This window comes from Elaeis guineensis, chromosome 4 (assembly GCF_000442705.2).
Source record: "Elaeis guineensis isolate ETL-2024a chromosome 4, EG11, whole genome shotgun sequence".
NCBI classification, from domain to species: domain Eukaryota; kingdom Viridiplantae; phylum Streptophyta; class Magnoliopsida; order Arecales; family Arecaceae; genus Elaeis; species Elaeis guineensis.
Genome location: NC_025996.2, coordinates 30456146 through 30482705, shown reverse-complemented (window position 1 = coordinate 30482705; position 26560 = coordinate 30456146). Strand labels below are relative to the sequence as shown.

The following is a 26560-nucleotide window of genomic DNA, read 5'->3' as shown; positions in this document are numbered from 1 at the left end:
ACCTCAGTCATCATCTGGATCGAATCCACTTAAAAAGTCTTTCAAGACTGTCCCAAGATGAGTTCCTGGCTGGCTGTCCCACGTACGAAAGCCTGTGAGAGGCTGTCCCAAGCATGAGCTCCTGGCCGGCTGATCCACCTGTAAGCCAATGGGGGCTGTTCCACATGACAAGGCTAGTCCATACCATATATCTCTTTCTATTCATTTAATCATTATGTGTTGATTTCATCAAATCAATTCTGTCTTGCATTATGATCAATTCAGATATGTCATATCCATATAATCATGCCATCAATCTCTGATACATATATATTGACATAACAAACTCATGCTCAAAATCAAATAATAATATCTCAGATATAATAAATTCATCGATCTCAAATCCGACGATGCAAAACCAATAATGCAAGACCAACAGTAAAATAGCATATATATAATAGTGATCATATACAGAGATTCTTACTTTTACTGGTGACTGATCCAAGCACAGAAATCAATGTTCTTCTTTGATTTATGAATTTTTTTAACAAAATATTTCACTCGATATCATTTGCAGACAATCATCTCTTCATAACCCTGATTAAATATAAAAATCATATATAGAGAAAATTACCGATAATCGATCCTAATAACACAGATCGAGGACCTCTCTTAGGATTAATCAAAATTAGGACTTGTCTATGTATCAGGATCCTCCACTGATCCATAAGACTTCTAGAGAGAGAAAATCCATGAAGAGAGAGAAAATTTTAGAGAGAGAAAGTAGAGAGAGAAAGTGAAGAGAGAATCTTTGTATCTTTCATATGAGGCAATTATGGTCGAGATTATCAGAGGTCCTATCAGGATGACTTAATATGAATCAAATGTTATAAATTTTGAATAGGATCGGACTGAGATCAGATCTACTGCATGAATTTCGGAGCAATCTCGAATCATCTTATTTTCATCTCAAGTTTATTCTACGGTCTGTGATGAAATCAAAGAATGAGAAAGACTCTAGAGAGACAAAATTTATAAAGAGAGAGAAAGATCTAGAGAGAGAAAATAGTGAGAGAATCTAGAGAGAGAAATTGGAGAGAGAAGGTAGAGAGAGGAGAGAGAGAAAATTTTTCTCTCTTCTTCTTCTTTTTATTTTATTTTTATTTTTATTTTTTTTCTCTTTTTTTTTTTATTTGGACTTTGGGTTGATTCTGGGCCCAATTTGGGCCGGGGTGTTACACTTATATTGCACCATCCCAGATTATCAAAAGATGATAAAACATGAGCTCTCATTGTAATTCTAAAAACATAATCATCTACCAAATGAAGAGAAAACATTATTGTTCCAACAAGTTGCTTTCAGCAGGTTTGGACACCTCAGTGAGGCTGACCTGAATTCAAGTAATGAGAATCTTGAATATGCAACCTTCTCCTGATGTGAACAAATTAAAAGGGCCGTGCAAAATAATTCGATCAATTAAAATACCAAATCGTCCTTCCTTATTTAATTTGACTTATCAAATTGCAATTTCTTTTTCAGGTTGTTGCAAGAAAGAAGCGCAATCGACTGCCTAGATCTGTGGATTTGCTGCATCATCACAGCATGAGCTGACGCAATATGAATGAAGATGGCAACTCTCTTTTGTCAAGAATCAGGAAGGTGAGAGGTGTGAAGCACCAGTTGCGTATAGAACCAAGTACAAGCTTGGGACAGGGTGGCCGTTCTTTTCTCACCGTGCCAAAAAATGATTCCTTGAGGACTGGTGTCCTGAATAATTTTGATGGAGACCCTGTTGGTCCTCATTTTGAAAGCCTCACTCCTTAGATAACAGTCCTAAGGAAATATGTTTCTTTCCCAGTTACAAGGTCAGCTGGTCAATTATTCTATGAGTTTTTGGAGGAAGGATTTCCAATCTCGGTACGTTTAACCCACCCGCACATATCCTTAATTTGGTCTTGTACTAAGAGAAAGGAAGCCATAGGTTTAACCAATTTGCCTCCAACTTCTTTTAACTCAAGCTCTGATCATTTGTAGAACTCTTTTAAATCACAACGGGCTTGCAAAGTATCTTTTGTCTTGCCTTTAATGTCCATCACAATGTTGAAGACATTATCAAACATATTCTTCTCAACATGCATAACATCCAAGTTATGACGAATTAAGTTCATGGACCAATAGGACAACTCCCGAAATATATTTATTTTAAGCTAATTATGCTCCATCCCAAATCCATTGAGTTTTTGTGGACCACTGTTAGTACCAAATATGATTTGATCAAACTGTTCTACTTTAGCTTTCACTTTTCTTCCAGTCAATCGAAGTATAGGACCTTTTTTCTCCACAGTAGATTTAGTAAATGCATCCTTTTTTTTTCAAAACGTATGATTGGAGGAAAGAAATAGCCGATGACAGTCAAACCAACATGACTTCTTACTGCTATCCTTCAGTGTGAAAGAGTTGGTATCTCCCGTACAATAAGGACATGCAAGTCTACCATATGTGCTCCATCCTGACAACATCCTATAAATAGAAAAATCACTAATTGTCCACATTAGTGCAGTCTTTATGTTAAAATTTTGTTTTCGATGTACATCAAAAGTACAAACACCGTCATTCCACAACATCTATAATTCATCGATTAATAGCCTTAAGCAAACATCTATGCTTTTACCAGGTGACTTCGGACTAGGAATGACCAATGTTAGGAACAAATTACGTCCATCCATGCACATTCCTGGGGGTAGATTATATGGAGTCAAAAAAATAGGCCAGCATGAATAAGGTGTTGAGCTTGATGTAAATGGGTTGAACCCATCAGTACAAAGATCTAATCTAACATTCTGACAATCACTTGAAAACTCTGGATGCATCAAATCAAATTGCTTTCATGCTTTCCCATTCGTCGGATGCAAAATCACAGCAAAATCATGCCAAACCCCTTCCTTATGCCATCTCATATGCATTGCAGTCTTGCTTAACATATACAATCGTTGGAGTTTAGGAGCAAGAGGAAAATATCGCAATACCATATGTGTGGTCCATTGCATTTTTTTTTGCCCACCTCCTCATTGGACTTGAATCGAGGATGACCACAAATAGAATAGTCTATTTTCTGACTATCATTCATATAATACAACACACAAAAAATTGAGCAAATATCTTTCTTTTGATAGCTCAATCTCAATTCCTTCACAATTTTTTTTGATTGATAGAAATCTTCAGACAACTTTTCATCCTGAGGCAACGTGCTTTTAATAATTCAAAGCATTTGATTGTAACATGCCTTGCTCATACTAAACTCTGATTTCAAATTCAACAACTGAGTGACCACTGATAACCTAGTATGCTTACTGCAACCCTTCTATAGTGACTCGTCGACATCTTTAAGCCATTTATAAAACTTAGCAGCCATTGGATTTGGAGATTCATCAAAATCCTCCCTAGCATCATTATTCAATTCAGACCTCCTCGTGGCATCTATAACCATGTCCACATAAGAGTTCATACCATCTGCACTCCTCTATCAATAGTTTTAGGACTAGACTCTTCAGATCTAGAATAAAATTTTTCATGCAGCATCCAGGTGCGATAGCCATCTACAAAGCCTTTCTTCTAGAGATGAACCGTCACTTCATCGGGTATCAAAAATTTTCTATTCTTACACTTAAGGCAAGGGCAAAGAATTTTTTTATTTTTCATGTGCGATGGTTTAGAAATTATAATGTCAATAAACTTAGCAACTCCATTCTTAAATTCATCTGTCACTATTCCCTTATAAATCCTACAATAAACTGAAGTACTCTATGGCAGACTGTACAACTTTAGGCAGTCTGCCATAGAGTACTTCAGTTTCGACTCACCATCGGACTGAAAGTCTTACACAGATCACTGGATGCGGACGAACATATGGGAGGCTCTCTATGATCGATGGAGCATTGAGGAGTACTCTAATAGGCGGCAGAGGATACGATAGAATCAGACCGTCTAGCAAAATCCGATCAAGCACACCGACGGCTTCATTGGCACATATGTTGTGATGGATAGATTGATAAAAATTTTATACTTAAATTAATTTCATATTGAATTGATCATATGTATATTTTAATTAATTTAATTTAATTATTTATTTATTATAAATACGACAGCTGGATTGTGCATCAAGATAGCTGTAAATATGGAAAGCCACAAACTAGTCTAGGAGAACTAGTGATTACTTAGATCCTAAATCTCGATAGATCGCAGTAACAACTTAAAATATTATTTATTAAATTTTTATATATACTGATATGTATAGACTAATAAATTTTTAAACTGTATAGACAGATTACGTGGAGTATCTTGTATCGTGGCATGGTGAGGATCCATCCTCTCAGCCCTTCCTTGATCTCGAGGGATGGCTTAGGGCCACCGAAGGAATGAGTAGGAGCTAAATCATAAGATTCAACTATAGCTTCGATCTTTCAACAGCTCGATACTCTTTGACATCCTCCTCTCAGATCCCGACGACTCAGACAAAGGGTGATACACATATGGAGAAGGTCATGCAGAGACTTTGGTGCCAGTAGCGATCTTAGAGTTTTCAAGATGCCGTCCGCGATACAGTCATTGAGATTCTTTGAGATCCACATCTATACGATCAGCTAGACTCGTTGTCATAGCCGTCACAGTAGATAAGTCTATTAATAATTTTTTTTACTTATTTTAAATTTTTATATTTAGAAGCTTCACATGTTTTGGTTTGAGTTAAAAAAAAGACCTATGGGATAAAAATTTAATATAATCATCCAATTGATGGATCAAAGATGTCTATAGCTCCGTATCATCAAATAAAATATATAAAAATAATCTGATCAAGAATCGAAGTAGCATATCAAAATATATGCCTCCGTATCAACATATATGTTTTCATATTAAAATTTATTAATAATATTTTATTTTTTTTAGTACAGGATACTGGAACATCTGGTTCTCATCCATCAGCTGTTGGAGAGGACGTACAAGAGTAGAAGAAGGATGAGGAAGACGATGAGGTGGATCTCACATGAATTTTTTTTTTGATATGTATGTATATTTGATACGTATAAAGCAGTATAAATTTATAAAATTATAAAATTTATATTTTTAATATAATATAATTAATTTTATATTTATGATTATATTAAATAATTATTATTTTATTTATAATATTTTTTAAAAAATATAATTGCTTGTTACTATGACTAAAATAGGTTTTTAAAAAATTTAATTATAAACTTTTTAAACAAAAGAAAAAACTATTAGAGATGCTAATAGCCATCGCTAATAATTCTTTAAAATTATAATTAAAAAATTTAATTATTAGTGATGGCTTTATTATCGCTAATTATACGTATTAGTGACAAGCTTATTACCATCGCTAATTATTGTAATTAGTGACGATCTTATTTTTGAAGACTTTTTAGCGAAGGGAGTCGGTCGCTAATAAGATCTTTTTGCGATGGAAATCCATCGCTAATATTATTAGTGACGGACAGCGTTATTAGCGATGGCAAATAACCTTTTTTTTTTTTGCAGTGATACCACTTTCACCCCTAGTACAAATTGACATGTGAGACAACACGTGGTATGTCATACATCAGAAGTCAAACACACTCTGTTAGGAATCTTAGTCATACTTGTTTAAGCTTCTCTTTCTCTCTCAAATAAATTTTTTGAATATCAGCCACAGCAGTATTCCTAAAATTTATCACCACATCTGGATTTATATATTTTGCCTAAGCTCTGATCTTATCACATTCAACAAAATTATAAGGCAAGTCATATTTAATGATAGCTTCTACAAGCATTTCACGAGAAATCATTTGATCTATTTTTCTAGATCTTATTTTTTCTACTTGATCAATGATCATTTCGCCCACATTATGATATTCAATAATTTTACAACTTTGCAAATGATGATGCAAATATGAAGTTCCATAATTTGAACAACCAGGTTTAGGACCAACTTTATACTCATGCTTGCAACCATTACACGTTGCTCTTTCAATTCCATCTTTTGCTTTACCCATTTTTGTGAAAAAAATTCCAATATCTGATGTTCCTATTTTCTATTTCTTATTCATTGATCCAGAAATATTAGATTCAATTTCAGTTTTGATTAAAATTTTTGACCACTGAGATTCCATAATTTATCAAAAATCATAAATAAAAATTATAAAATATAATAAACAAAAGATACTATGATTGATTCAATAATCAATATGACTAAAGTAAAATCTAATGAAATAGTTATTTAATTAATAATTTAATATCAATTAATTTAATTTAACATCTGACTTATAGACTAAAGAGAGTCAGGGAGAGAGATACCAATTGGTGACTACCGAGAGGGAGAGAGACCGAGGAGGAGGAGGGGAATCGTCCGATCGACGGCATCGATCGCCCGTCAGTCGGCTGCGGTCGGAAAGGAGGGGCATCGATCGGTGAAAAGGAGGAGGGACCCAGAGGAGGAGGGGGATCGTCCAGTCAGCAGTCAGGAAGGAGGGCATTGATCGACGGAAAGGAGGAGGGGCTCGGAGGAAGAGGAGAATCGTCTGGTCGGTGGTGTCGATCGACAGCGGTTGGAAAGGAGGAGGGGCCTGGAGAAGGAAGGGAATTGTCCGATCAGCGATCGGAAAGGAGGGGCCGGAGGCGGAGGAAAATCGTTCGACCGGCAGCATCGATCATCCATCGGTGGACGATGATCAAAAAGGAGGAAGGGCATCGATCGACGGAAAGGAGGAACGGCCCGGAGGAGGAGGGGCTTGACGTCCTGCTGCTCGATGGAGGCGATCGTCCTACTGCTCGATGGAGGTGATCATCTTGCTGATGAGGAGGCGATCGTCCTAAGGCAGCGACACGGCGGCAGGTGATGTGGGGGCAGCGGGGTGGCAGCAGCGACCGACGATGTGGGTAGCGATCGAAATTCAGGAATCAAATTAAAAAGCTTAGGTCCCACTCCCACCATCCCAACCTCCTAATAAAAGTATAAATTATAAAATCTAATAGTAATAGGATTTTTTTTATTTTTTTTAATTTTCATGGCCCACCTGGGCTGGCCCGGTCCAACCCATGTTAGCCCTTGGGCTGATGTAGGGCGGGCCAAACATGTCCGACTGTTAATTGGGCTACTCGTATGGTAGCTCAGCCCATCCCATTTATAGGGTTGGGTAGGGCCGGTCCTGTGGGCCAAGCCCATTTTGACAGTTCTAGTCATCAGGTGTTATGAGGATAGCTATGACCCAGAACCCAAATATTTTCGGTTGAACACCAAATTGAAAATAACCAGAACTTTTATTAAATATATTTAGATTGGAGGTGCTTTCACTTTTTCGTTACTTGATAAATGGGAAATTCTTTGTACACCGCATCTGGTGTAAAAAAAAATACACCGTTCTACTTGATTGGGTCATATAGCCATCACTTTTTATTTTTTTTTTTTTTTGAAATTTTGAATGACAAAAATGCCTGTCATTTTTTAAAAAAATTATGATATCTTATGGCCATATTACGATATCTTGCAGTCAAATTATGACTTCTTACATGGGATGTCATAATTTTTCTTCCAGAAGTCATAAAGATGGGGAGATATTTTTGTCATTAAAAATTTATGATGCTTTCCAATGTATATTTAATACTTGTAATTTTAATTTTTCATTTGAAATTTTGAATGATGAAAATGCCTCTCGTCTTTTGAAAAAATTATGATATTCTATGACCATATTATGACATCTTGTGGTCAAACTATGACTTCTTGCATAGGATATCATAATTTTTTTTTTAAAATTATAAAGAGAGAAAAATTTTTTCATCATTGAAAATTTATAATATTTTTAAATGAAGAAAATATCTCTTCCATTTCTTATGACATCACGTGGCCAAATTATGATTTTCTATGCAAAATATCGTAATTTGACTGCAGGATGTCATAATTTTTTCAGAAAAAGAGAGATATTTTCATCATTCAAAATTTTAAATGAAAAAAATAGAATTACAGATATTAAATATGCATTGGAAAGCGGTGACTATGTGATCCAATCAGATGGGATTGTGTATTTTTTTACACCAAATGCGATGTACAAAGGATTTCTCTTTGATAAACTTAGTACATTGTGGTTAGAAGTAAATTGTAATGTGTGGCGTTTGGACCTAGATTGCTACATTCGATCAACCCGATTATCAGTGGAAGTGGACTGGATCCAATCAAACAGTGGACCATTTGATGGCCCGATGGAACATCAATTCTTGAATCCACGGTGAGACCCGTATAGCTCGCAAATCATGTGTGACGTATGTGATTTGCACATCAAAATTCAAATACAATGTTGTGCTGAAAGTAGTCCTATGGGTATCCTAGGGCCAACACTACATTAGACCCTCTTAATGGTTTGATAATCTTTGGGCGACCCTTTTCTATTGTTAAATATTGTCAAAATGCATTGTAGCATGAGTCTAGTTGAGGATATAGCGTAAGATTTACATGGTTGTCCACTTAAATCGAGCCTTTGAAATTATTCTCAACTTCTTTTGGGTACAAAAATTATTTGTAACTTGGTACAGACCTTGAGTTGGAGCAATCAAGTAGTTCATTATACGGCTGAGCAAATAACCGAAACCCAAATAAACTCACCCAATCTAATCCGTATGAAATCGAATCCCTACAGAACTTAAATCAAATTGAATAGGGTTGTGATTCATAAAAAATTCGATTGACTATGGTCAGATCCAGTTTTTACATTTTTAATCTGTATGAAATCGAACCCGACTAACCGATATAATATTTTCAATACTTAACCTATTTGAAGAATTGAAAATTGACAATTATGACATGTTATGTACTAATTTATGGATGTTATGAAATTATTATATCCTACTTTTTATATGAATTGAATTGTGTATTGGTTTGTGATATTTAAAATCAACATAGGATCAACATTGAAGTCCAAACCGATATAACCCATCCAAACCCACTCCAAACTATTAACTTTGGTTTCAAATGGATAAACGATCGAAAGCGGGTTTGATTTTCTTCAACCCGATTGGGTTTGGTCCGATTAAATTTTTTTCTCAACCCGACCCAACCCGATCTGTGCTCAGCCTTGGTTTGTTCAATGTTAGACTGCTTATAATTTATCCATCAGATTAACTCTTTAGGGGATATTTGGTATAGGGTGATCCATCCAAAATCAAAAATGATATGGATGAAGATGAAGAGATTGTCATGTTTCATTGTACTATGATGATCGTAACCTCAAATCATCTCTACTTCTCAAATTATCATCTAACTCAATGATAGTATGCTTGTCATTGAGGTTGGGAATCCAAGATTATCTCAGGATGGTGATCTTGGGCTGAAATTTGAAAACGAAAATAATCCTCAGTCTAAAAAAAAGATATGCATATCAATATAACGTTAATATATTATATGTTAATATTATACATATATATATCTAATATTTTATATTATATTTATAATATATATTAGACTATAGTATATTGTTAATCATATTATTGTCATATTATGATTCAATAATAATTTTTAATTAGAGTGAAAATATCTTATTGAGGTTGGGAATTCAAGATTATCTCAGGACAATGATCATAGACTAAAATTTGAGAATAAAAATAACTCTCAGTCTACAAAAAAGATTGACATATCAATATAACGTTAATATATTATGTTAATATTATATATATATATCTAATATTATATATTATATTTATAATATATATTAGATTAAAGTATATTATTAATCATACTATTGTCATATTATGATTCAATTATAATTTTTAATTAGAGTGAAAATATCTTATTGTAGTTTATATATATTTATATAATAAAATTATTTAATATATTACTTCTATTTACCTTATTTTTCTAATCAAAATAAATATCAGTATTAATAAATAATATACTATAAATATAATTTAAATATTAATTCTATAATAATAATTAATATATTTTTACATGATTAATAATTTAAAAGACTAATAAATATATTTTTATAGAATATGTCAATAATAAATATATTAAGAAATATATTAATATTTTATTATAATATATTTTATATGATTAATAAATGTGTGTTTGTAGAATGTATGAGGGTAGTTTTGGTATTATATGGCTAGTGATGTTGGATTTCCATAAAATATCAAATAAGTTACTTGTAAATATCTAGAGATTTTTAATCGATTGGATTATGGCCTATCAAATGCAGTGATCTTTACTCATTAAGGATCAGATTATCTCAGGTCATGGAAACCATGTTGGATCTCTCAAGTTCCATTAAGAAAAAAAAAATCTCTCTCTGTTTCTCTCTCTCTCAAAAAAAAAAAATGCTGAGTTCTCGAAGAGGACATGATAGTTGGGAAATAACATCCATAATTTTCCTTTTATTCAGCATGGCAAATATCGAGATCCAGAAGCCCTTTTTTTTTATTCACTACTACATACACATAACTACAGTATAGAAAGCAGACAGAGAGCGATGCATGTAATCTAGCATGCATGCATGCCAGGCTTCGGTGGTTGTAGGTCTATGCATTATGGGTGCCCCCCACCCCCACTCCCATATCCAGACCCATAGCCTGAACCATAGCCAGACCCGGAGCCCGATCCTGAGCCTGAGCCGCCACCGCCGCCGCCACCTCCGCCGCTTCCATACCCTCCACCATGTGCTCCTCCAGACCCGTATCCGGAGCCATATCCACTCCCTGACCCATAGCCAGAACCGCTCCCTCCCCCTTCTCCTCCTCCACCGCCACCGCCACCACCGCCGCCCCTTCCATACCCTCCACCACTGGATCCTGATCCACCTCCTTCACCATAACCAGATCCGGAACCATAGCCAGATCCGGAGCCGTTCCCAGAGCCACCACCTCCTCCGCCGCCACCACCACCTCCTCCACCAGCAGATGTCAGCGATCGGCTTGCCTCAGTGAGGCTAATGCTTAACAACACTATGAAGGAAAGAGCAACAAGCTTCGTCCGAGCCATAGTTGCTAAAGGAGAGGAGGTACAACTAGTTGTTTGCCAAAGGAGAAGACCACCAAGGTATTTATAGAGTTGGATGCACGACTCTCCAATGCAAGCGTCCCAGCTCCTAAATTACTTTATTTATGCAGCGAGGATAAAGTTTATTGTTTGAAACGAGAGAAGGGAGAAATAGAGTGTTTTATTTGACCAACGTTGCTTGGATTTTTTCCATAGCTTTTCTTTGGGATAAGATTGTCTGGTGGGTCTACTCCAAGCAGTCGCCAGAACAAGCTGGCCATGGTTTTCAGTGGGCAGGCCCCGTGTGGACTTACGTGCCTAAAATTATTGATAAATTGAGTGACCACCTTTGTTTAATAGGTCAAGAGCCGGATGGTTTAGACTGCCGCAGAACTACTTGCGGATATTAGCCATAGAACGGTGGGAGGAATCACTGAAAAACTTTGAACTAGATGTCACACTTACCAGGTCTACACAAGTGTCAGTCTAAAACAGGACGCCCCTCAAGCATTTCTGGGCTTGGTTTCCATGTTGATTCTAAAAAACCAGGAATTTTACGACGGCCTCTCCAACTAGGATCTTAGAGAGCAAATCAGCAGCATCCGTCCGGGTCAGCGTATTGACAAGTGATGAAAAATCAGCCAGCTAAACAGCACTCTTCCATGGTTTTGACGGGCAATTAATGCAGCACCCCAAGTACCTCCAGTATAGTAAATTAGTAAGCATAAGCATTGCCTTGCTTCTTGCAGGTTAAGTGCCCTATGGCACATAATGCATTGTTCTCCATCCAGTAGAGATGTTTGCAAAAGAAGTTTGTAATAAAATTACATAATTTGATGACCACAATTTGCTTTGTGACTCGTATCCAACTCTTCCTGTACGAGTGGTCATTATTAAACTGTCCATGCTGGCCATTTTCTGCTTGATACCTTGTGCAATTTTTCTATTTCTTTTTCAAAGAATAGTCCTGTGCATACAATTAGGCATGTATTTTATAATCAATTATGATGTGTTGAGATTTGATGTCTCGAAATTCGATCCATATGAAAATCACAGCGAGAGTCAGGATGACGAAAAAAGTCCAACGAGCCAAGAACAGCTCCAACGAAGTTCAAACGATGAAGATATACGTGAAAGAAGGCCCGAAGAAAATGGTACAGCTCACGAGACGATGGAAGCCGGCAGCGGCGCAGTCAGGTCCGGCAAATGCATGCAGACGCACGTGCGAGCGTGCGGGCCAGCCCAGCGAGCACGCGGATGCCCAGGCCCAGCGCCTTATCGCGGTCCATCGTGGACCACAAGATGCTGGGTGGTTCATGGGGTCTGTGTGGACCGATCACGCGGTTTATGCGAGATCCAGAGGCGTTTATGTGTAATCCGACAGATCAGATCGCATGCGATCACGATCGGATGGTTGGAACTCAATCCGGGCATGATCAGACTTGATCTAAGGCTGTAGTGTGCGATCGGTCAGTTCTGGTATGAGTCAATCATGATCGAATGGCCATAGATGGTTTTAGAATTGATTTGAACTCAATATTCCTAGTATAATACTATTTTAGAGATTCTGGAGCGTATATAGCTCCAATTGACGAGCTGTTTGTTGCATTGGGTAGCTGATGACGTCCTGAAGGTGTAAAAAAACTTCAAGAAAAATTTCAAAGAGCTTTTATGAAGATTTTATTATTTCTTGTTGAAAGACTTTTACAAGAGTTGAGTGGTGAGTTCTTCTTGTATTATTGTATTTTATTCCCTCATAATAAAGCTTGCATGCCCCGTAGAGATAGGCTTGAGACCGATCTACGTATTTATATTGTGTTTCTTATTTTGTTTCTTTTTTCTTGTTGCTGCAATACGTGGTATCGGATCCTGCACAACATGATAAACTTTTTTCATAGTTATCCCTATTTCTATGCATATAGACATGGATTTGGGATCAAATGTGTAAAGAGGTCATTAAAACCAAGGGGCAGGGACATAAAACGCTAGTAATTCGAGGTAAAAATCATATAGAGGTGGCAATTTATGATCCAAATTGCAACCAACCTACTTTAAGCAGGTTAGGAGGTTCTGATCACAAATGGGTCATCCAACATCGATCTCTTTATTGAACGGAACAAAGTAAACCTTAGATTGGATCCCATTTAATGCCATAAGCGATAGTTATATATCTTTGTGAAATCTATGATGAAATAGTTTTGACATTCTGTTTTTCCACGACATATTCGATTCTAAAGTTTAAGGGAGCGATAATGGTATAGCAATACCATCTAGTCACAGTCTTCAAGAAAAGTAATGTGTCCATGATCATAATGGTATAGCGATACTTCTCATGATGCATAGATAACCTATGATCACCAGATTTGTAGTTGAACCAGGTCTATGGCTGAGCTAGCGGACACGTCCAAGCACAAACAACATGAAGAAAGAGACGCACCATCTCCTTTTTCCCTCCTTTTTATTTCTCTATGGTTGGCCGTATTTTTTTATGGTTGGACGGGTCCATCAGCTCAGCCAAGGACCAGTTTCAATCGAAATTTTTTTTTTGATCATGGTGAACTTTGATGGCCATTTATCATCGTGAACCTTCACATAGAACATTTTCTCTTTGTTTTTTTTTTTTTTTCTTTTTTTAGTTAAAAGCACCTACGCAATTCATTGCGGAAAAATTTTGTTACAATAAACTTATAGCAATGAAAAAAATTCAGGAATGTAATCCCATGATCTAAAAAAATTATGATTTATGGGAAATATGACCAGCGAATGTGTAATAGAACTTTGTTTTCTATCAATGTGAGAGATTAGATGAAAAAAAAAGATGCAAATTATGAAAATCTTCCAAGATAGATGATGCGTGACGTAGAGACAATGACCATGCATTTAAAAGAGCCTTCACAATCAGTTACAGATCACTAAAAAGGGAGAGATTATTTAGTAGACTTATTCTATCGTAAGTAAAGCCAATAAAAACTCCACACATCACCTGATGCTTCACTGATTGTTAATTATGATTGATCACCATTGATTGTGAGATGAAAAGAAGCCAATCAAAGCTAATAAAAAATTTTTGCCTATAGTATAACAAGTCTGCCTAATAATTTTTCCGGTAAAAGGCACAGCTAGAAGAAGGATGCTTTGACAGCATCTTCACATAAGGCATATGGGAAATACTACAAGAACCTTCTACTCAGAATTTGAACATATAGGCACCAAGTGCACCGTTCCTTTATTCGCACACCAAGTAACATCTATCTAACAGCACATAAAATCTTCATATGAAGGGAATTGTGAAATAACAACTGTAGGAGATGGAGAAGCTGCAGACGTTCCTGTTATTCCTCTCAAACCACTGAGTCGTAAAATTGTCTAAATATTCACAGCGACTGACTAGCAGTGGGAAATAAAAAATGTCTTCTATAGTTGCTGTAAAACTAGTAGACCGGCGGAATAATTTGTATCTTTTGCGTCAGCGAACCGCATCAAAGTTTTGGAAGAATGAAAGTTCCAAGTTGTTTTGCCAGGAGGTAGCAGTAAAAGTATAGCAAAGAAATCTGGCGATGGAAACTATTGTGCCGTTGACAACCGTTATTTTTCAATTTAGAGACCGAAGCCCCTCCATTTTTTTATTACAGCAGTATCTATAACCAAAATAAACAAACACGAAAGAAAGATTGAGTGACTCGGTTCGTGGAGTACGACAAGGAGGGGCTTCAAGCGGTCGGTTGCAGATCCAGGAGTTAAGGGTGTCCACCACCTCCACTCCCGTACCCTGACCCATTGCCAGAACCATAGCCAGACCCAGAGCCCGAGCCGCCGCCACCACCGCCACCGCTTCCGTAACCACCTCCTTGGGCACCACCACCCTGGCCGTACCCTGAGCCACTGCCGGATCCGTAGCCCGATCCACTTCCACTTCCATTTCCCCCACCGGAGCCGCCGCCACCTCCACCACCTCCACCGCTTCCATAACCTCCACCATGCGCTCCACCGGCGCCATATCCAGAGCCAGACCCGTACCCGCTTCCTGACCCATAGCCAGAGCCGCTGCCTCCCCCTTCACCACCTCCGCCACCTCCGCCACTTCCATAACCCCCACCGTGCGCACCACCGGCCCCATACCCAGAGCCCGAACCATACCCGCTCCCCGACCCATAACCGGAGCCACTGCCTCCCCCTTCACCGCCTCCACCCCCGCCGCCTCCACCTCTTCCGTACCCACCACCATGAGCCCCGGATCCACCTCCTTCGCCATAACCAGAGCCGGAACCATACCCGGAACCGGAGCCATTTCCAGAGCCACCACCTCCCCCGCCACCTTCTCCACCACCACTTCCACCTGAAGACATCAACGCTCGGCCTGCCTCGGAGAGGCCGATACTCAGCAAAACTATGAAGGAAAGAGCAGCAAGCTTAGTCTTAGCCATGCTTGTTAACTAAGACGAGATCGAGAAGTGAGGAATGAGTTGTGGGTTAGTGGCGAGGACGGTATGGGTATTTATAGAGTTGCATGCATGAATGAACCTAAGTTTTGCGAGCCTTACGTGGCGATAGCTTGGTTCCTTATGTGAGAGGAGTAGACTGTGGTAATTGACCAGCGTTATTCTTCTCTATATAGCTTCTGCCTTGGTAGGTGATTAGATCGCGGTATTTCTGCAAGCTTTTTCTAAACCAAGGTGCTGGTATTCTCCGGTTTTTTAGTCGGCAGGCCTTGTTTCCGGACCGACGTGCCTGCATTGTTGACAATATTAACCAAAGTTTTGTTACCGGGCGACTCCACTGCCGAACTACATGCATGCAGTGGGACAGAGCAATGACCTCCATCAGGCATCAGTAAAAGCCGCGGACTGGGGTCTGCGCGTTAGGTGGCAGCCAAATGAAGTCCAAAACAGGGTTGCTATGGGTCAAGTTGCCGCGTTTAGTAACAATCACTCAAAAAATCGATATTTATTATTTCTTTTGGTTGAGGATGGTAAGCAACAAGTTCTCCAAATTATCAATCAGTTGGCAAATTCATTGATAAATCATTGAAAAATAAGGATAGGTTTGCTTAAAAGAGAATTACAAAAGCAAGATTCCGAGGAGCTCTATTTTCAGCAATGAGCTGGAATGTGTCAATTGCCATTACCAATGAGACGGCTACAATATAATTTCGACAGAATAAAGTAAATTATTAGGAAGGAAATTTGTGATTTTTGGGTGCATCAATTAGCGTTGCAGAAAATGCACCTTGATGTGCGGCTCATGGTATGGAATGTTTCTTAGTGTATATGTCCACGTACACGAATCTTAGGCTGTATATATTCATCCACTGCTCTGCAAACTAGACTTAATTAATTAGGTGTACCTGTGTAAGCAGATGGGCATGGTGTTGGGGTAGATCCTCACTAAGCCGATCTTATTAAAAAGCCGATCTCATCAGATGGCTGAGATCATCCGAAAGTCCTCATCGGGAGGCCGACCATCTCACCAGAGATTGGCTGACCACCTTGCCGGAGATTGGCTGCAACACATGGAATGCTTTTTTTTTCCCCCGTAAACTGGGGAGCCAGCGGCTATGCATTAAGAAAACTGAAATGATTACGGGAGTATGAGAAATTACATACAAAGAGTAACCAACCCAAAGCCACCTGGAACACACAAACTTTAAATGAACCAACACACTGTACTTCAAAAAAGTGAAGGAAAAAACAAAAGGAATGAAGATCCAGCAAGTGCACCGTTCTGCCACATTTGATATTCTTATGTTCTTATGTTCATATGTTCCGGATTTCATTTGATAAATGAGTCAGTTAAACCAAACCTCATCCTCCTGCAACTTGTAATACTCCCATTAGTTTCCAAGTGGCCATAACACCTTTCTAGGTGGTTTTTTTTCTAAAGCAGCCTCTTGACTGTTATCCGATTCTATCAAACAATTCCCCTATCTATCTTTTAAATTTTTTTTAATTCTATATAAAATTTTCCTCATTTTTCCTTCAAAAATTATTCTCCTGGCAAATCCTTCTAATTATGTTGGTCATTTTCATTCATGTTAACCTTGATTCCGGTGCATATAGTGAATGTAAGACAGGTTAGTCCATAATTCCCCTATCTAGATAACATTTTAAAAATTTTTATAATCTTATTTTAAGCATTACCGCTGGATCCTCATAAACTTCAAAGTTGATATTACTTATTGCTATTCAGCCTATTCTTTACTGAGTACTTTGTTTTGTCATTTTAGATCTCAATCCAAAAAGGTTCTTGTATGAAAGCTGCTCATTTTATACAGCTATGACCTCTTGCTACTTTTCTAATGCAGAATATTTTTAACCCTAAATAATTTTTGAGTGTTTTTGAACTCCGCCTTTGCTCCTTTGATCGTTATCTTCAAAGAGTGCCGCATTTGCAATAAGTAAATGGGCTTGGATCAGAATCAAGAGGGTCGTAGAAGAAAAGGAGCATGCATGATAACATGAATTTCAAATGCTTTGTGTCGGACAAGGAGGTAAATTTTTTGTAGGAATGATTGGTTGGAAGGATTCAACAATTCAAACATTTGTGGCAATGGTCATCTTACTGTATCATATATTTTATATAACATGTGGCTATTACTGCATGAGGCAGGAAAGGGAAGTGCTCAGTAAATTAGAAAATAAGCTACTCTGTGACTCTATGGATACCATGAACTTTTCCTAAAAGAATAGAAGTCTAAGACTCATGGAAATGAATATATTCTACTAAGAATCTCAAGCATGATTACTAGAAAGCATGAAAACCTAGTTGACCTAATATCTCAAGTGCATGTTTAAAACAATGAATCATATAATAAGGTTTCTAACAACCTTAACAGACATATTTGAGTTGGCATGCAATGATACTTAAGATGTAATAAAGATCACCTCAATACCAAGTGCAAACTTAAAGAAAGAAAAATGAATAATCCTTGTACTGTATGAAATGATAATAATTGTCACCTTCTTAATTTGTTTTCTTATTTTGCTGAATAGGATTGTAACCACTTATGCCCAATTGACAATTTCTGTAGAGCTTGCTGATTTGTTATCTACATGCATAGCATCATTCTTTTCAGCATGATATTGGATCATCATACCAGACTCTGGTGATATGCTCTACATAAGCTTAAGGCAAGTTCATGCACATTAAGAATTGTAGTCCAAGTAATACTTGCTTGTTTTAAGTTAAATGGCAAATGCTACCTTTTTTAACACTTAATATTTAGTCCAAACAGCATAAATTATAGGTTATTTGTAGTTTAATTAAGTGTATGAGTTTTGCCAAACTATGCACTCAACAGATGACGCAAGAATATAGAGACATACCCTCGTATCAACTCCATAAGCTGTGGGTGCAACTCCTCATCTCTTAAAGTTTCAATTCTTTTCGACACTGACTCAACTGAATGTATAGAAACCTCTAACCGGGTGTGAAGATCTCTTATTGCTGCTCTTGTCTTATAAACAGACGAAGGTTCCTCCCAATTCACGTCCTGGTTCCTTAGTTGCAGGTATTTCTTCTCATATGCTATTCTCGTACGCTCTCCAGCCTGCCAATAGGAGGACATGAAGCTATATGCCATACAAATTCCACAAATGTACTTGACTCTTTGTTTTTCACCAGAGTTTGTTCATGAAAAACACAATTATTACCTTCACTTCCTCATATAATTTCTTCTCCCATGCATGTAACCTATCCAATGTTGACTGGTGGCTTCCAGATATCATACAAGATTCCTCTGATTGATCACTGCTACTGTCATACCCATCATCTCTTGAGCTGGAAGAAGACACCAAGTGCACCGTTCCTTTATTTGCACACCAAGTAACATCTATCTAACAGCATATAAATTTTCCGTTCCTTTATTCGCACACAAAGTAACATCTATCTAACAGCATATAAAATTTTCATATGAAGTTAATTGTGAAATAACAACTGTAGGAGATGGAGAAGCTGCAGACGTTCCTGTTATTCCTCTCAAACCACTGAGTCGTAAAATTGTCTAAATATTCACAGCGACTGACTAGTAGTGGGAAATAAAAAATGTCTTCTATAGTTGCTGGAAAACTAGTAGACCGGCGGAATAATTTGTATCTTTTGCGTCAGCGAACCGCATCAAAGTTTTGGAAGAATGAAAGTTCCAAGTTGTTTTGCCAGGAGGTAGCAGTAAAAGTATAGCAAAGAAATCTGGCGATGAAAACTATTGTGCCGTTGACAACCGTTATTTTTCAATTTAGAGACCGAAGCCCCTCCATTTTTTTATTACAGCAATATCTATAACCAAAATAAACAAACACGAAAGAAAGATTGAGTGACTCGGTTCGTGGAGTACGACAAGGAGGGGCTTCAAGCGGTCGGTTGCAGATCCAGGAGTTAAGGGTGTCCACCACCTCCACTCCCGTACCCTGACCCATAGCCAGAACCATAGCCAGACCCAGAGCCGGAGCCGCCGCCACCACCGCCACCGCTTCCGTAACCACCTCCATGGGCACCACCACCCTGGCCGTACCCTGAGCCACTGCCGGATCTGTAGCCCGATCCACTTCCACTTCCATTTCCCCCACCGGAGCCGCCGCCACCTCCACCACCTCCACTGCTTCCATAACCTCCACCATGCGCTCCACCGGCGCCATATCCAGAGCCAGACCCGTACCCGCTTCCTGACCCATAGCCAGAGCCGCTGCCTCCCCTTCACCACCTCCGCACCTCGCCACTTCCATAACCCCCACCGTGCGCACCACCGGCCCCATACCCAGAGCCCGAACCATACCCGCTCCCCGACCCATAACCGGAGCCACTGCCTCCCCCTTCACCGCCTCCACCCCCGCCGCCTCCACCTCTTCCGTACCCACCACCATGAGCCCCGGATCCACCTCCTTCGCCATAACCAGAGCCGGAACCATACCCGGAACCGGAGCCATTTCCAGAGCCACCACCTCCCCCGCCACCTTCTCCACCACCACTTCCACCTGAAGACATCAATGCTCGGCCTGCCTCGGAGAGGCCGATACTCAGCAAAACTATGAAGGAAAGAGCAGCAAGCTTAGTCTTAGCCATGCTTGTTAACTAAGACGAGATCGAGAAGTGAGGAATGAGTTGTGGGTTAGTGGCGAGGACGGCATGGGTATTTAGAGAGTTGCATGCACGAACAAATATCCAAGGCATGCAAGCCTTACGTGGCGAAAGCTTGATTCCTTATGTGAAACGAGTAGAGTGTGGTAATTGACCAGCGTTATCCTTCTCCATCTTCTGCCTTGGTAGGTGATTAGATCGCGGATTTTCTGTAAGCTTTTTCTAAACCAGGGTGCTGGTATTCTCCGGTTTTCTAGTCGGCAGGCCTCGTTTCCGGACCGACGTGCCTGCATTGTTGACAATACTAACCAACGTTTTGTTACCGGGCGACTCCACTGCCGAACTACATGCATGCAGTGGGACAGAGCAACGACGTCCATCAGTAAAAGCCGCTGACTGGGGTCTGGGCGTTAGGTGGCAGCCAAAGTAAGTCCAAAACAGGGTTGGTAAGGGTCAAGTTGCCGCGTTTAGCAGCAATCACAAAAAATCGATATTTATTATTTCTTTTGGGTGAGGATGGTAAGCAACAAGTTCTCCATATTATCAATCAGTTGGCGAAGTCATTGATAAATCATTGAAAAATAAGGAGAGGTTTGCTTAAAAGAGAATTACAAATACAAGATTCCGAGGAGCTCTGTTTTCAGCAATGAGCTGGAATGTGTCAATTGCCATTACCATTGAGACGGCTACAATATAATTTCGACAGAATAAAAATAAATTATTGGGAAGGAAATTTGTGATTTTTGGATGCCTCAATTAGCATTGCAGAAAATGCATCTTGATGTGCAGCTTATAGTATGGAACGTTCTTGGTATATATATCCATGTACAAGAATCTTAGATATGACTGTATTGCGGAAGATTCCCGACCGCATATGGATATAGCTGGAGTAGGTGGGGACCATTGGAGCGGCATTCCTGCAAAATAAATTTCGATCGAAATTGACTCCGATGAAAATCCTCCGACGATCAAGTCAGAAATCTGACGCAACAAGGAGAAGAAGAGAAAATCACAAAAGGAACAAGTATGATGGGCACACACATGCATACCTGAAGGTCTCCTCTTTACCTCTACTTATAGGGGATTGGTGACGTGATAGACCATACGGATCTTATCAGCTGGTAAGTGGACCTTTAGCCGGTGTATAGTTGGCAAGGAAGGTGACGTGATATGGCTGCTAGATATATAGATGGTGGGTGAAATGACAGTATTGTATTTTGATTTGACGTGTTTAGATAAGAATCATAATTAATCTTTGAGCCTATTCTGTTGTCCGATAATCGATCCCTCATCTGACGCCGAAGTTTGAAGGCCAAGAGGTCCTTACTATTGGATGGAGAGTGCCGGCTAGGAGGGAGGGTCGGCCAGTTGATTTGAACCCACTTAAGGGTAGGAATATAGGTATCGAAGGACTTTTTAGGAGATCCTATTTGGAGGATTAGTATGATAGGGGTCACCCACAGAGTGATTGGTTATAATAATGAAGGGCCCGAAGTTCGGTTAGGAGTAAGGATCGGCTTAGAATCTCCAAGGATAATGCCAAAACTGAGCTTCCTTTGATATCGAACCTGATGCCTAGATGGCTCATTATTCGCACGTTCTCCAAGAGTCCTCTTTGCTCTTTCATTAATGGGGGGAACTAAAGTCAAGCGAGGAGGGGCGAAAAGTAATTCCGACTATCCAATCACGTGAAGCTGTGCTGCATGTAGTCAATCAGGAGAGGCCAGGTGACGTGAGTTTATCAAGTGCATGGGTCGCAAGTGGGATAATGGCATAAAAAGGTATACCCTGACTTGACTCATGCAGATAAAAATCATAATTGATGCATCTTGATCTAATTTGAGATAGAGGATCATTGTCCAGTACGTCGAAGTCCAAGAACTTATGAATGTCCTCGTCGTCGGATGCTATTGGCCAGGGGGATCGATCGATTCGTCCGGACCAATCTATCCATTGGATGACTGCGGTAGAGGTCAGCATTCAGGAAGAAGGCTAGAAGATCTCTCGGAGAGAACCATCCAAGGTCGATGATCAGGAAGAAGGCTAGAAGATCTAAGGGTCGGTTTAGCCCACTGCACAGAGGGTCAGACAAGCGGGGCTCGGTGCGACCTAAGGATCGGTTTAGCGGGGCCCGAGAAAAGGTTAGCCTCTCGATATATGATAAGTTATAATAGTGTATGATCCAAAGACTGATCAGGCCTAAAGATTGACTCAAAATCTTTGAAGATATTCAGACCTTCCTTAGCTCAATGCCTGGCACTCGAGTGCCATGTTGGGGAAGATCGCCTAACGTATGGATCGGTAAGATGTCGAAACTCATGCCCGAGTTGGAGGTTGGTGCCGTAATTTTGGCAAGGGTCCCTTCTCCAAGAATGGGAGGATTAAAGTCAAGAATGAGAGGATGGGGGTCATTATGATGTGTCCCATCACATGAACCATGTGAGGTATTTAAGTGTCTCTAACAGCGACCATAAATTCTCTCGGCATGCAGCTGTGGAAGGGATGGTGATGTGACTGATAGGCGAAGTGATGCGACTGGACAATGGAGCCCAACAGATCCACATAGAGAATCATTTGGTGTTCCTCAACTTGAGCTCTAGACGGAGATTGTTCGTCTGATCCATAGTCGTTCTCCGAAGTAGGTGGTCAAGGGTTCGTATCTCTTGGTGATGTATTTGCTGCAGAGATCGAAGTAGACAAGGCGATGCCAAACCCCTAGGGGGATCGGTTCCTCCAAGTAGTTGGCGAAGATGAGCTTCGGCTATAGTGGGATACCTCCCTCCAATAATCTTAATATTATCTCAGTCTTTTTCTCTTATAGGCATTCTTTTGGAACATTTGGTTGGCGAACTTTTAAGCCAGTCATCAATGAAATTCAGACAGTACTCAGGGTACATCACATTGAACAAGGTCAGAGACCTCAACTTCCATTAGCTTGTAATGGCCAACATATTACCCCCCAACATATGTCCCCTACTCTAAATTCTGAGGCTTAGAGAATTCGAAGGATGGGAGTATAAGAGGTGATAGAGGGTATACACCCATTTGGAGTTAGGAGGGCATTTTTTTGAAAGGGAGGTTGTTATATTATCTAGCTATTAATAGCTAGAGAGGAGAGAGAGAGTCGATTTTCATGAGATTTGAAGGGCGGCATGCCTCATTTTGGAAACTCCTCATTATGGGCCATTTCTCGATTAGCGTTGACCAATGGGGAGGTGCCAATCATTCTTTATCTATTGGTTTTCAAGAGTCTTAGGCTTGAGGCTGCGCTTGATCTTTATTGCTATGGAAAGGGATAGGGTGCCAGTTTTCTTCCTAATACTTTGAATTTTTCTCTTCGAGCACCACACCCGGAGGTTCTCCATTTCTATTTCTCCAGGTCGCTGGTCATCTTCTCTAGTAGCCGCTTCTCTTCCTTCCATTCTTTCCTTCTGAACAATAGGTGGCCTACCCTTTTCCTCACTATTTTCTTTCTTCTTCGATGGTTCCCCCTTCATTCTCCTTCCTTTTCTTTGACTCCTTATCTTCCTATTTGATTGGCGATAGTGGGTACCGAGGGCTCTATTGGGAGTTGGTCATCGAACCATTCATTGGCATCGGGGGGAGTACTGAGGAGGAAGGTGCTGGACATGAGGTGGAATCGACATTCATGCTTGATACCATTAGGTCCATATTAAGTCCAAAAGATTTGGATTTGATTTGAACTCAGTACAGGATTTGGTTTTATTTGAACTGGAACATCCGGGGGTGAGTGGTAGGATTGGTAATCCTCCTGCCGGATGGATCGGTCTCTACGAAGAGTTGTTTCAGATCGGACTTTGGTTGCTTGTGCGCCCTTTCATTGTTGAAATTTTTCATTTTTTTAATCTTTCCCCTTGCTCTTTAGTCTCAAATTCCTTCATTTTATCATTGGATTTATGGTCGCTTGTTCCTTGGGTTCACCCATCCATCCCTCTCTTTCGATCTTTCTTTATCCTGAAGAGACGTATTACAGACTGATGGTACGTCTCTCCTCCAAAGATTGCCCCTGCTTTAATAAAGGGGGCTCCTTCCTCCGTTCATGGGTGGAAGGAGTGATTTTTTTTTGATACGGATCCTTCTCTGGAGTCACTAGTTTTATCGAACTGGGGTCAGCCAAGGGATGCTATATTCTAGATGTCAAAGTTAGGAGGGGAGGATCATCGTAGCTCCGTGCTACTACGGAGTACATGATTCCTCTCTTGAAAGATCTGCTATCGGGACAGGTCCTTTTCCGTACTGGTCTGAGTTCAGCTAATCTTGGAGGTCAGTTTGGTCGGCCCTATCTTTTTTTCTTTTTCATTTAGTCTTTAATTTACTGACTAAGACAATGTAGGGATAAGACCAAAAAAGCTTGAAACACTCTGAAAAGAGGATGCCTAGTGAGAACTCAAGGTACTTTGGAAGGGAGGTATGCAGTAGCAAAAGAGAAAGGGGGCCCTTCCAATTATCATAGGGGCCATTAAGAAGCTGCAGCCCATCGGAGAGAGCACCAGGAGTGCATCTTCAGTGCCCTTTCCTCCGTCTGAAGTTCCTCCAGTACCTGCTCTGGAGATCACTGCCCCTGGTCCAGAGGTCATTCCTACCCCCCAAGGAGAGGGGACATTAACCCATTCTCCTGACCCAACAGATCAGTGGGAGTGTTCAATCGGGATCCCTGAGAGTGCCACTATCGAGGATTACAAGACCGCTCGAAAGGCCTTGGAGGGGATGTTGCACCAGTCCGATGTTTCCAGGATCGAACAGTAGAGTCTTAGGGTGCGACAGAACGAATTTGTGTCTTCTTTCATCTGAGTAAGTTTCTCTGAAACTTTTTATTTTCTTCATATTTCGACTGACTTGATTTCATTGGTCCAATTGGGGCATCAGGTTGCAGCCTTTATTAATTCGGCGAGAGAAGCAAAACAGAAATTTACTGAGGCACAAAGGAGGCTAGAGACTACTGAAGCTGAAGCCCAAGCTCAGGCCAAGTCAGCTAAAAGTCTGAGGGAGGAATTGAAGAGGACAAAGGCAGGCAAACCCAAGGTAGAGGAAGGAAGGATATGGGTTGAGGCTGACTTGGCCGCGGAGAAGAAGAGGTGTCAAACAGCTCAAGCTGAAGTCCTAGAGGTCATGAAGAGGATGGAGAGTTAGGTCGCTGAAGCTGGGTGACGAGCCGTGGAGGCCTTTTGGGAGTCTGTGGAGCTCTCCAAAATTAAAATGAACTATGGCCTCAAAGCATACATTGCAAAAAAGAGGGACAATCGAGTGAAGGTTGTAGAGTACTTCCCTGATCTTGACTTGATGTTTCTGGGAGCGACGATGGAAGCAGAAATCGAAGGGGGTCCGTCATCCGTTTCCTCCGGAGCTGAAGGGGTGTTGGAGCCCAAAGTGACGATTCCACTGAACCCCCAACTCCAGCTAAAATGCAACCGGCCAAAGGGGCTTCAGGGCCTCCTGTTGGAGTTCGGACAAAGGTTAGGAAAGTTTAGAGCTTTCTTTGTATTTCTTTAGCTTGAAAGCAATGTAAACATCTTTTTAAATTAATGAAAAATAAAGCTCTTCCTTCCTTTTTATGTGCATCGCCCCCTTTTTTTTGTGCAAATCACTTCTTCTGATATTTGATTCCTTCTTTCAGTCAAGCTGTCGTAGATAACGAATTGATTTCTCAACTATAATGTCGGCATTACCACTCCAACCACAGATCGAGGCACTACAGAAGGTGCTTGCTAGGGCAAGGAAGATCGCGGCCAAGGCTGAACAAGAGCTGCTAACGATGATGAAGAAATGTGAAGGCTTTTTGGCTGAAGTGAGCCGTGTTCACAAAGGTTCTCGATAAAATCTATGTGATTAAATTGTTCGAAAGTGCAAATTAGTTGAAGAAAGAGATACGATCACTAAAGATGCAAAAAAGACCCGATGGAGATTCGTCGTCCGAATAAGGCAGCTTGAAGGTAACTCCATTCGTCGATTGTGATCGGATAATGGAAAAGAGACGACGATTGTCAGCTAAATTTTGATTCGATTTCATCTCATCTGAGCGGACCAACGTCGATCTCCTAAAAATAATTGTGAAATAGAGATCGAAGATGACAGAGCTCCGGATTAAACTTGCAAAGAGTGAAGCTTCTAGGAAGGTTACCAGAAGGCAAGGTTAAGAACAGGGTAGCTTTGCTCGAAGCTGTTCAGAGAAAGGTAGATGCTCGAGTTGCTGGCACATCTCACCAAGCTTTCAGAGCTGGGTTTGGAGAATACAAGGCACATGCCTTTGAGCTTTATCTTGAGGGAGACATCAATCTTCTCGACATTTTAGAGATCGGGTCTGAAGAGCAAGAGAGCATGGCCATAATGCTTGCCCCTGGTTCAAGAGGTCCACCAGAAAGGATTCGACCTCGTAGGAATTTTTTTTTTTATGGCTGGAGTCAAAATTTTCATTTGTCCATTCTTGATATGATTGTATTTGCTGTAATCCTTTCGAAATGAAATATTTTATTTGAGACTTA

General features: G+C 40.0%; 2 protein-coding genes and 1 pseudogene across 2 annotated transcripts; all 3 read right to left on the bottom strand.

Moving 5' to 3' along the window:
- Positions 1-10371: 10371 nt before the first annotated feature.
- Positions 10372-11008, bottom strand: LOC105037402 (uncharacterized). Its single transcript, XM_010913074.4, has one exon. The coding sequence runs from the start codon at positions 10992-10994 to the stop codon at positions 10542-10544; it is 453 nt and encodes a 150-aa protein (XP_010911376.2). The 5' UTR covers positions 10995-11008; the 3' UTR covers positions 10372-10541.
- Positions 11009-14385: 3377 nt separating this feature from the next.
- LOC140857367 (uncharacterized) lies at positions 14386-15560 on the bottom strand. Its single transcript, XM_073256154.1, has one exon. It carries the CDS (start codon positions 15413-15415, stop codon positions 14729-14731), a length of 687 nt encoding a protein of 228 aa, XP_073112255.1. The 5' UTR covers positions 15416-15560; the 3' UTR covers positions 14386-14728.
- A 3616-nt stretch (positions 15561-19176) lies between these two features.
- LOC140856919 (uncharacterized) lies at positions 19177-20220 on the bottom strand (annotated as a pseudogene).
- Positions 20221-26560: the final 6340 nt, after the last annotated feature.